Genomic DNA, 11,820 nt, shown 5'->3' with positions numbered 1-11,820 from the left:
AAAAAAAAAAAAAAAAAAGGAATTACTTTTGAAATCATGAATTTTCCTTCACAGTGAAAGATATTTACATTCATTACCAATCCTTCAAAAACCAGAAGAATCTGGAAAAGGAGATACAGAAAATGAATCCATACAAGATTGACATAGGCGCGGTATATTCCCACAAACCCAGTCGACACAATACAGTGAAGCTGGGGGTTTTCCAGGCTCAGGAAGAAGAACTGGTCTTTGATATTAACATGACAGACTATGATGACGTCAGGAGATGTTGCAGTTCTGCAGACATATGCTCTAAGTGCTGGACCCTCATGACAATGGCCATATTCATCATTGACCAGACGTTGACGGAGAACTTTGGATTTAAGCATCATCTCTGGGTATTTTCTGGAAGGAGAGGTGTTCATTGTTGGGTCTGTGATGAAAGAGCTAGAAAACTGTCCTCTACGCTATGTTCTGGAATAGTTGAGTATTTGAGTCTTGTAAAGGATGGTCAAGATGTTAAAAAGAAAGTTCACCTAAGTGAACAAATTCACTCTTTTGTTAGAAGATCTGTAAAATTAAAAAATACTTCAAAAAATATGCCTTGGTTGATCAAGATATTCTTGAAAATAAAGAAAGCTGGGATAAGGCTATAGCCCTTGTTCCTGAAACAATTCATGATGAACTTCAACAAAACTTCCAGAAGTCTCACAATTCACATCAGTGTTGGGAGCATTTGAAGAAAGCAGCTAGCAAATCTCAGAGTAACATGAAAAATGAAAAATGTGGACCCTGGTTATGGGAGATTATGGTCCAGTGCTATTTTCCATGGGGGCTATCCTTGTTTCAAAGGAATCAATCATTTACGGAAGAGCCCTTTTAGTGTTCATCCTAAAACAGGCCGCATTTCTGTGCCTATTGATTTGCAGAAAATAGGTCAGTTTGATCAATTTACTGTTCCAACCGTAAGCTCTATCTGCCATGAATTGGATGCCAGTTCCACTAATGAAGAGGACAATGAGGAAAATGAAGCTGAATCTGACATCAACCATAGAACCAGAGATTGTAAGAAGACCAGTCTAGCACCTTATGTGAAAGTCTTTAAACAGTTTCTGGAAAACTTGGACATATCCCAGAAAGGACAACTTCTCAAGAGTGATTTACAGGAAGATTTCTGAAGATAACAACTCCCTTCAAACTAATGTGGATATCTCCTACCTTTAATCAAGAATCAAATACTTCTAGAACCACTTAATACAGGAGAACCATGTATGTGTGTCAATGCTAAAGTAAAAAATGTCTTTTCTTGAGAAATAATTGATATTGAAAAGATTTCCCGAGACTACCAAAGGAGAGTGCCAAGATACTTAGAGCAACAAAAAGAATAAGTGGACTGCAGATAATGTTGTAAAATTTAATATTATACAAAGATAATCCTAAGACTTCTGATATACTCAGTTCTACCAGTTGCTGTGTATAGAGATAAGTGAGCAGTTAACATGCCCAAGACTGTTGGCTCAGCTCACTGGATACAAGCTCCATGTATTTGGGTGAATTGGAGTTTGTCACTTAATTATACCTGGAGCATATATTCAGTCACTTCCTAGCTTTGCTTGCTGATATTTTTATTGGTCAGGCCACTGCCAACTTTTAAAACTCATTTTAAATTAAGCATCTAAACTCACCCAACTTCAAAAGATATGAGTTACTAGATTAACAATTGTAGGCCTCCTAGGAGTGCAACTGCTACAATTGTGACCCTGTCTTTTCCCTCAGATAGTGATTGGTCTACTGTGAAAGAGCTTAGTAAAAAATAACCAACTTCACCAAAATATAACCTGTTACACTTGTCAAAACACTTGGACTTTTTTACATATTTGGGTTCCTTCAATTTAAAAATGTTTTCTTCTGTGTGTGATTTTGGGTGGATTCTAATGTGTCAGATTTCTCTTGCCTGCTTTTATAACCAAGCTAAACAAAACAGTCACTGTAGTTAACATTCTGTCTTCTGAGAAGGATTGAGACAGAAGCTGTCAGGTTGGTGGTTTCCTTGACTTTGTGAAAAATTTCCTGCCTTGGCATTTCCATCTACACTGTTTCTTCTTTTATCTTTTGGTCTATATAAGACAGACTCTGTTAGGCAGCCAACACATCAAAAGGCTTTGTATTCCCTCCTCTTTTCCTGCTGTTTAAGAAAAATATTAAAGGCAAATATGAAAGGGCAAAACTCACCATTTGAGCTTCTGTGTAATTATGGATTATTCCGTTTTCATGTTCTAAAAATAGTGGGTCAATAAAACTCCTGAATACAAAAAAAAAAAAAGGGCAAAAGACTTAGATTACTTCACCATAGAAAAATGGCCAGTAAACACATGAAAAGGCATCCAGTTCATTAGTGAAAACTATTAGTTATTAGTGAAAAACTATCATTAGAATACCTAAAAAAAAATCTGGATGAAGATACCAAATTTGGTGAGGATGCGGGACAACTGAAACTCTCAAACTTTGTAAAATGATGTAATCATTTTGGAAAAACAGTTTTCAAAAAACATGTAAGACTAGATGAACCAGCATTCCACGCCTAAGAATCTATCCACGAAAAATGAAACATATTGTCAAAAGATATGTATACAAATAGAGTAGCATCGCACATAATCATCCCCAAATGGAAACAGTCATCAGCGGATGAATAAACAAATTGTTCCCTGCCCAGTGGACAGCATGTTATTCAGCACAGCAAGACATGAAGCACTGATATGACCCAGGGATGCTCCTCAGAAACCTCATGCTCCGTGAAAAAGGCAGACACAGTGCATGCCTCGTGTGTGAGCGTCCAGAAGCTGGACTGCGGTGAGGGCTGCACAACTCCACACTTTTCCTAGAAGTCACTGTTACAGTGGGTAAGCTAAATGCTCTGGAAGTCCCACATCAATAAAGCTGTCTCAGCAGAAGAATTGTAGGGGAAAGGCAGCACATTTCTTCATACCTTATTGTCCCAACATGCTTTTAGAAAATTTCAGTCTCAACAAATAGCAAGTGAAATTGAGAAGGGGAAAAAAGGTACACATAGTATCAAAAGAAGACCCTGTAGGAAAAACATTCGAAAAAGACATGCAGGATCACAACGGAAATCTTCAAAAACACTCCTGAGAGAAATTAAAGATGAGCTAAATAAGAGGAGGAAATACAGCATGTCCTTGGGACTGGAAGACTCAGAGCTGTGAAGGCATCAACTCTCCACAAACCACAGCACAAGTCGGAATTCAGCAGGCTTTTGGTTTTGTTTTAGAAACTTGATTTTGTTGTTGTTGTTGTTGTTATTGTTGACACAGAGTCTCACTCAGTTGCCCTGGGGTTGAGTGCATGGCATCACAGCTCACAGCAACCTCAAACTGGGACTACAGGTGCCCACCACAATGACTGACCTTTTTTTTTTTTCATATTTGCAAGTTATTTATTTTTTTATTAATTTTTCTTACTTATACATGTGTATATTAGGTTTTCACTTTTGCCTTTACAGAATTAAAAAGGCTAAATGTAATGACAATAACAATATTTAACTAAGGACTGAGAACAAAAGCCTCATAAAGAACGAATGAAGATAAATACATTCAGAAAAGAAATCAGATGATTGCTGCAACAAAATTTAAGCAATAATAATAGTAATAATGCAAAGAAAGTAACATTCGTATTGTCAGATAGAAGTACGTCTATTATAGGATACTTTGATCCGTTAACTTCTTCTTCTTCTTTTGTTTTTTCCAAAGTCTCAAAAAATAGATAACTAATATTTATAAATGAAAGTAACAGATAATTTCAAAAGAACAGATCATGCCAAATCTTATAGCCAATAGAGAAAGAAATACTTCAAAATCATTCTACTAATTGGGATACACCTGATATTAAAACTGGAGAAAAGGGTGGCTCCTGTGGCTCAAGGAGTAGGGTGCTGGCTCCATATGCCGGAAGTGGTGAGTTCAAACCCAGCCTTGGCCAAAAACTGTAAAAAAAAAAAAACTGGAGAAAATATATTATTATAAAGGGGAAATTACAAACATATTTCATATTTTTTTCTTACTTTAAGAGGCAGGGTCTCACTGTTGCTAGGCTTGGACTCCTGAGGTCACACAATCTACCCGTCTTGACCTCCCAGAGTGCTAGGATTACAGGTGTGAGCCACCATGCCTGGCCCTATTTTAGAAAACTCACAAGCTATTACCAAACTTTCTATGAAAATGCAAAAAGAACCAAGAATACTCAAAATATTCTTGAAGGAGGAGCGAGGACATGCTTTACCAGATGTGATATGAGCAGCCTCCATGGCTCTGAGGGCAAGGCAGTAACCCAGGGTAGGCAGGCAGAGGCAGCCCCCCTTACAGTAGGGGCAGCCATTTTACCAAATGGTGCTGTGGCCATTATTTACACAGAGAAAGAATTAAACTTGAAACCAACCACACATTCTCAGCAGATTATAAGCTGGACAGCAGATATCCCATGACAGGTAAAACCAAGAAGTGTCTCCAGGTATTTTAGGAGAATATATTCAAGTCCATGTGCCAGTAGGTCTTGAAACGTAAGTTGAACTGCATAAAAGACTTTTGGCATTTTCCTCATCTTTATTGTTGATATTTGAGGAATCCTGAAGACTGTTTTAAACAAAATTGTGGCAGGGTGCTATGGTTCACTCCTATAATCTCAGAAGTTTGGAAGGCAAGGGAAGGATTGCTTGAGTCCAGGAGTTTGAGGCCAGCCAAAGCATCATCCTGTCTCTAAAAAAAAATGTTTTGTTTTGTTTTGTTTTGTGACAGAGTTTCACTCTGTCCCTCTGAGCAGAGTGCCATAGCATTATAGCTCACAGTAACCTTAAACGCCTGGGCTCAAGTGATTCTCTTGCTTCATCTTCCCTAGTAGGTGGGACTACAAGTGCCTGCCATGAAGCTGGCTAGTTTTTCTACTTTGATTATTATTTTTATTTCAGGTTAATGTGAGGGTATAAACAACTAGGTTTCAATGTTTGCCTTTGTTACGTAAAGTCCCTCTTATAGTTGTGTCTTGCACCCAAGAAGTGTGCTATATACCCTTACATTGTGCCCATTGAGAGCACACCAATCCCCCTCCCCTCCATCTTGCATCGAATTGAGTTTTTCTGTTGTGTGGACATGTATTAGATCGTCTACTGGCTTCATAATAGTATTGAGTATATTGGATACTTGCTTTTCCATTCTTGTGATACTTATACTAAGAAGAATGTGTTTCAACTCCATCCAGGTTAATACAAAAGATGTAAAGCCTTCATCTTTTTTTATGGTGGAATAATAGTCCATGGTATACATATACCACAGTTTGTTAATCCATTCCTGGGCTAGTAGACATTTAGGTTGTTTCCACATATTGGCTAGTCTTTTTATTTTTAGAGAGATGGGGGGGTCTCACTCCTGCTCATGCTGGTCTTGAACTTGTGAACTCAAGCAATCCTCCTCCCTTGGCCTCCCAGAGTGCTAAGACTGATTACAAGCATGAGCAACTGGGTCTGTCCCAAAACATTAAAAGAGAATGAAAATTGGTGGGAAACTTAAACACACATGTGTTGAAATACAAGAACCCAAATGGCCCAGAAACCACTAAAAAATGCTGTCTCACTGGTAATTGAGAACACTGATGCTTGCCATCCGAACTAAATGTGAACAGAAATGTCAGCAAGGATATGGCCTGGCAGAGTAAGGACCCTTTTAGGAAAGTGTAGGCCTCACCTACTGAGAAGACACACCCTAGTCCCAACCAGGCTATTTAGTTTTGCTCCAACAGAACATCTGAGCTACTGGAAGTGGCTCTAAGCGGCAGAGGAGCTGTGGATCCAGCAGCGCCTAAATGGGCTGGACATATCAAAGTAGCAATGATGAGGATGTGCCTATGCTTCACAACATGGCTGTACCCCACTCCTATGCCTCCTGAACCTCACTCCTGCACCTGCCTCAACAACAGTTACGTGAGGATTAAAAATAGGCAGAACTACACTGCTCAGAGAAATACTTAGGTGACAAAACCAGAAAGAGAAACTGGGTAAGTAACCAACCTAGAGTTGAGACAGGCTGCCTATGGGGAGCCACGCTGGTCACTGGGGTGGTGGTGACAGGGTATTCTCTTTGGAACCCAGTGGGCCGGATGTTTATGTGCACATTCCTTAGTGCATTGAAGGATTTAAGAGGTTTAAAAACGTATAACCTAGTTGCCAAAATCTTGTTAAGCCTGCCCTGCCACACAGAGTTTAACCTGTGTTTCAGAGATTCCTGTCCCCCACCCCCAAAGTGAAATGTCAATAATTTTAACACCCCTTCTCCAACACACAGAGGGGCTCCAGCCTCAGCTACAGGGAGGGCCCCAAGCAGGGACCTTTCCCTGGGGCCCTGCTGAGTCTGCACTTTCCCTGTGTAAACTTCCCTGCAGGTCTCTGGGCGTGGACTTTCTCCCTTCAGATCTATAATTTCTCAGAAGAGAAGCTGAGAAATGACCTGGAAATGATCGATTCTCGATAAAGGGAAGGAGAAGCGTGTCCTCAGCACCAGCACGTGGGACCTGTCAACAGGATGCCCCCCCCCACACACAACCTACCTGCTCTGCTCCCATACATGCCTCTTCTGGTTCCTTCCAGTACCTTCTGTGAGCAAACATTCCCACTCCCAGGCAGAGCAAAGGGACTGGTAGGCAAAACCTTTTGATAGCCAGAAGAGGATCTTCCAGGGACGTGGAGGGGACAGGTAGGCAGGATGACAGCCAGGCCCAACCTGCTCAGACCTGAAAGGAGGCAATAATTGGGTAGGGTTTGAGCAGGGCAAGAGGGTCCAGGGACAGGTGGGAGGGGCCAGGACCTTTCTGGCATGAGCAGCTTCTTTACCTGCCTGGCCCAAGGGAGACGACAGATCAGCCCAGGCCCCCCAGCCTCCCCACTTTCTGGGAGGATGGTACTGGGGAAAGCAAACACAGGGCAGCTACGGCCCTGCCAGGTATTCCTAGAAGAGGCTGGGGCTGGGGCAGTGGCCAGACACCAGCTGACCCTGAGGTCACAGAAGGCTGAGGCAGGCCTGGGCCCTGGGCAGCTTCTGGACCCAGAAGCCCAAAAGGGGACCCCACCCAGCCTTTATAAAACTCTAGGGGGAGCAGGAGGGCAGCATGTGGGCACACAGGTGGGCCACAGGGGAACATGGTGGTGCCTGCTGATCCCCCAGTGACTGTGTAGGCTGAAAGCAGACCACCAAGACCCTGCAGCAATCTGAGAAGTCCCTGTTCTGAGTGGGAACAGGTGAAGCCTTAGGTTCCCCAAACCTGCCTCAAGCTCCAGCCCCTGTAAAGCCACTCCCAGGAGCACTCCTATCCCTACTCGGCTACCAGCCTGCCCCAGCCAGCTCTGCAAAGGAATGGGTAGAGGACTGGCCACCCAGACCCTGAAGGTGGCTTTGGGTGTACTCTCCTCAGTAGTGGTACTGGCCACCCGGCACGAGGGGGTTAATGAAGCCAGGGCCAGCTGGGCTGGGCCTGCGGCCACAGGCACTGACTACCCTGCAGTGGGGACGTCCTGAGGGCAGAAGCAGCCGGCACAGCAGACGTGTTCACCCACCGCAGCCTGCAGCCCACTTTGCACGCGCAATGGCCCTGAAGAAAGGTGAGCTTCTCCTGAGCGTTCATGTCACTTGCTCTGGGGGTGGCCAGCCTGTGACCCTGAGCCTGCTGAGGCCAGGGCCAGGGCTGGGGCCGGGGCCAGGGTCAGCCCTTAGAGAAGATCTGCATGGCTTACCTCTAGGGGCCTGGGGGACTCCAGGGGCCTGGGGGGCTCCAGGGGCCTGCAGCTGTAAATATGCTGCTGGGGTGGGAGGGGACATGTCTGGGGCTTGCAGCAGATATCTCCATTTCCTCTCCTACCTTCTCTTCTATCCCTGTGGGCCCAGCAGGTGGGGCAGGCAGGGACAGCGGAGCTTTCAGCCCTGGGAGTGAGGAGGTGCCCCTCACAGCCCAAGCTGTGGGCCTAGTCCAGGCCCATTTTCAGCCAGGCCCACTGTCCTCCAGCTGCTTGGTCTTCTGGTAGGGCCTACCCCACGTGGGTGGGGGATGGCACCTCAAAGCCCCCTCCTCTGTGGGAAGCCCCCCAGAGGCCTGGGCTGGAGCTATAGCGCTGTCCCTCCTTCACAGCCAGGCTGCAGGGGCCCCTGGTGCTGCTCTGCCCCCATCCTAGGGGCCTAAGCTCTCTGGGGCTGGGGTGGCGCTGTATTATGGGGGGCCACTGTCCAGCAGGTAAGGTTTGGGGATGTCACTGGCAAGGCTGCTGCCAGGGTGCAAGTGGGTGGTGATCTAGAGTCTGCCCCAAGATGTGCTGGGGAGCAGGCAGGTGAGTATACCCCAGTATGTGGGCCTGACCAAGGCAGAGGGTGCCTGGCTCACCAGGAGCAACAAGTGGATACCCCATCCAGACCTGCTCCAGAAAATTCCAAAAGGGCCTGAGCTCAGCTGACACCTTAGGTCCTTCCCCTTTCTCCAATAGTATAGCACCCTGGCCTGGCTCAAGTCTCTGTCCCAGGGGATATAGACCGCCAGAGAGTGTAACAGCCATGTGGCCTGGGTGAGGCCAAGCCCTTGGTCTTCTCTGCCACAAGACAGGGACGCAGCCCCATTGGGCCCATGGTGGAAAGTGCAGAGTCAGCATTTGAGCAGAGGACGCAATTACCTGGGTGACTGTGTGTCTCAGTTCCTATGAATGGTGGCCTCCTCTTGCTGTGGGCTTGGGGAAGTTTGGTGTTGCGCTCACTCAGGCAGACCGGGGCCTCAGGGCTCATGTTCTGAACCCTTCTTGGTGCCGCCACCTCAAGCCTATCTCCCCATAGGAGGGCTGGCCCTGGTGGTGCTGCTAGTATACTGGGCAGCACTGGGCCACCAGTGCCCCACAGTCTGCACCTGCAGCTATGACGACTACTCGGATGAGCTCAACGTCTTCTGCAGTGCAAGGAACCTTACACAGCTGCCCAATGGGATTCCTGACAGCACCAGGGCCCTGTGGCTCGATGGCAACAACCTGTCCTTTATCCCCCCGGCGGCCTTCCAGAACCTCTCTAGCCTGGACTTCCTCAACCTGCAGGGCAGCCAGTTGGGCAGCCTGGAGCCACAGGCGCTGCTGGGGCTGCAGAGCCTGTACCACCTGCACCTGGAGCGGAACCAACTTCGCAGCCTGGCGGCCCGCACGTTTACATACACTCCCGGCCTGGCCTCTCTCAGCCTCAACAACAACCTCCTCAGCCGAGTGGAGGAGGGCCTCTTCGAGGGGCTCACCAACCTCTGGGACCTCAACCTCGGCTGGAACAGCCTGGCAGTGCTTCCGGACACTGTGTTCCGGGGCTTGGGCAGCCTCCGAGAGCTGGTACTGGCCGGCAACAGGTTGGCCTACCTGCAGCCAGCACTCTTCTGTGGCCTCAGTGAGCTGCGTGAGCTGGACCTGAGCAGGAACGTGCTTCGAAGTGTCAAGGCCAATGTCTTCGTGCAGCTGCCCAGGCTGCAGAAGCTCTACCTGGCCCGCAACCTCATCACAGCTGTGGCCCCAGGAGCTTTCCTGGGCATGAAGGCGCTACGCTGGCTGGACTTGTCTCACAACCGTGTGGCTGGCCTCCTGGAGGACACATTCCCGGGCCTGCTGGGTCTGCATGTCCTGCGCCTCTCCAACAATGCCATCGCCAGCCTGCGGCCCCGTACCTTCAAGGACCTGCACTTCCTGGAGGAGCTGCAGCTCGGCCACAATCGCATCCGGCATCTGCCTGAGAAGGTGTTTGAGGGGCTGGGCCAGCTGGAGGTGCTGACACTCAACAACAACCAGATCCAAGAGATCAAGGCGGGCGCCTTCCTTGGCCTCTTCAATGTGGCGGTCATGAACCTCTCTGGCAACTGTCTTCAGAACCTTCCAGAACAGGTGTTCCAGGGCCTGGGCAAGCTGCATAGCCTGCACCTGGAGCACAGTTGCCTGGGCCGCGTCCGCCCACACACCTTCACTGGTCTCTCAGGGTTGCGTAGGCTCTTCCTCGGAAACAACCGCATCTCCGATATAGAGGAACAGAGCCTGTGGGACCTGCACGAGCTCCTGGAATTGGACCTCACTTCCAACCAGCTCACACATCTCCCCCGCCGGCTCTTCCAGGGTCTCAGCAAGCTGGAGTTCCTGCTCCTCTCTCGCAACAGACTGGCAGAGCTGCCCCCGGAGGCCCTGGGCCCTTTGCAGCGGGCCTTGTGGTTGGACTTCTCACACAACCACCTAGAGGAGCTGGCCATTGGCCTCTTCTCAACACTGGGGAGGCTGCGCTACCTCAGCCTCAGGAACAACTCCCTGCAGACTTTTGTGCCGCATCCTCCCGGCCTGGAGCGCCTGTGGCTTGAGGGAAACCCCTGGGACTGTAGCTGCCCCCTCAAGATGCTGCGTGATTTTGCCCTGCAGAACCCCAGCGCTGTGCCCCGCTTCATCCAGGTGGTTCCTGAGGGGGACGACTGCCAGCCCACTGTGTACACCTACAATAACATCACCTGTGCCAGTCCCCCTAGTGTTGTGGGACTTGACCTGCGGGATGTCAGTGAAGCCCATTTTGCTCACTGCTGACCTGGGCTCCCTACCTGCCTCACTTTGGCCAGACACTGCCCTGTGCTCAGGACAGGTCCTTACTATCATCCTCAGAATGAGGAGTTGACCTCCAGGGACTTGATAGGCACACAGGCCCACACTGTCCACTTCCTGAAGGATGGTCCAGGGGCTGTGCCAGCATGGGTTGAGGACTTGAGGGCCTGATGGGGTGGGGACAGGGATGGAGGGGGTAGGTAGACACACAGCCTCCCTGCTGTCATCAATTAAAGGAAGGTAATCTAACAAACCAGTGTGTGACCCACAGCATTTGACCTGTGCCCTGCCCCCCATGCCCTCCCCTTGCCCAGATCAACCTGTGCCCCAGTGAACCCTCCTGGTCTTCTAGGTCAGGGGTCCTCCAACTTTTTAAACAGGGGGCCAGTTCACTGACCCTCAGACCTTTGGCGGGCCAGACTGCAGGCCCCAAGACAAGTCAGTTGTTAAGCAGGACAGGCAGGGGTGGCAAAAACACCCAGTGGGCCGGATAAATGTCCTAAGCAAGCCACCTGTGGTCTGCAGGCTGTAGTTTGAGGACGCCTGCCCCCGAATGAGACAGGCACTTCCTCAGGTCCTCTGTGAACCTTAGACCTTCTCTTTCCTTTTTGAAGTGTGGTTCTGAGGACTGGGCAGTGTCCCTGTCCTGGCACTGGGGCACAGTGGAGGTGGTGACCAGTATACATTCTGCAGTTTCCACCCTTCTCTTCCTCAGGGAAATGCCATCTGTAGACCCAGGTGCACCTCCACCAGTCCCACTGGGGTCCAGGCTCTTCCCTTGGCGACAACACCACACCACACACCCATCTGCTTTCCTTTGTAGTCTTAGTAGGAAAAGGGGCACGAACAAGTCCTGGGACTCTCAGCTCACTCTCGAATTCACCTCTTCTGGTCTTAGCTACTCCCCCACCAGGGTCTGCACTCCTCTGTGGAGAGGCAGCTCTATTATGGCTGACACCCATGTACAGCTTCCTCTGGTATCTTATGGCCTCCCCCAACTCCCACCACACAAGAAGCAAACGCATCCTCACCTGGGTCTCCAGGGGCTTTTCAATAGCATTTATGGAAGTGACTACTGAGGACAGAAGGTTCTAAAAACATCTGACTTGGCTCAGCGCCTGTGGCTCAAGCGGCTAAGGCGCCAGCCACATACACCTACGGTGGCGGGTTTGAATCCCCAGCCCGGGCCCGCCAAACAACAATGA

At 48.6% G+C, this 11,820-nt stretch overlaps 1 protein-coding gene and 1 pseudogene across 1 annotated transcript; both read left to right on the top strand.

Annotated features, from left to right (window-relative positions):
• The window catches only part of LOC100945780, a 9,556-nt pseudogene extending 8,209 nt beyond the window's left edge, over positions 1-1,347 (top strand).
• Positions 1,348-7,080: 5,733 nt separating this feature from the next.
• On the top strand, positions 7,081-10,868 carry IGFALS (insulin like growth factor binding protein acid labile subunit). The gene is made up of 2 exons (XM_003790780.3): positions 7,081-7,636; positions 8,850-10,868. Exons 1-2 carry the CDS (start codon positions 7,483-7,485, stop codon positions 10,598-10,600), a joined length of 1,905 nt encoding a protein of 634 aa, XP_003790828.2. The 5' UTR covers positions 7,081-7,482; the 3' UTR covers positions 10,601-10,868.
• The last annotated feature ends 952 nt before the right edge of the window (positions 10,869-11,820 follow it).

This window comes from Otolemur garnettii, unplaced genomic scaffold (genome assembly GCF_000181295.1).
Source record: "Otolemur garnettii isolate 467f Iridium unplaced genomic scaffold, OtoGar3 scaffold00044, whole genome shotgun sequence".
Taxonomy (NCBI): domain Eukaryota; kingdom Metazoa; phylum Chordata; class Mammalia; order Primates; family Galagidae; genus Otolemur; species Otolemur garnettii.
Note: the sequence above shows the minus strand (reverse complement) of the source record. Positions and strands in the feature narration are given on the sequence as shown.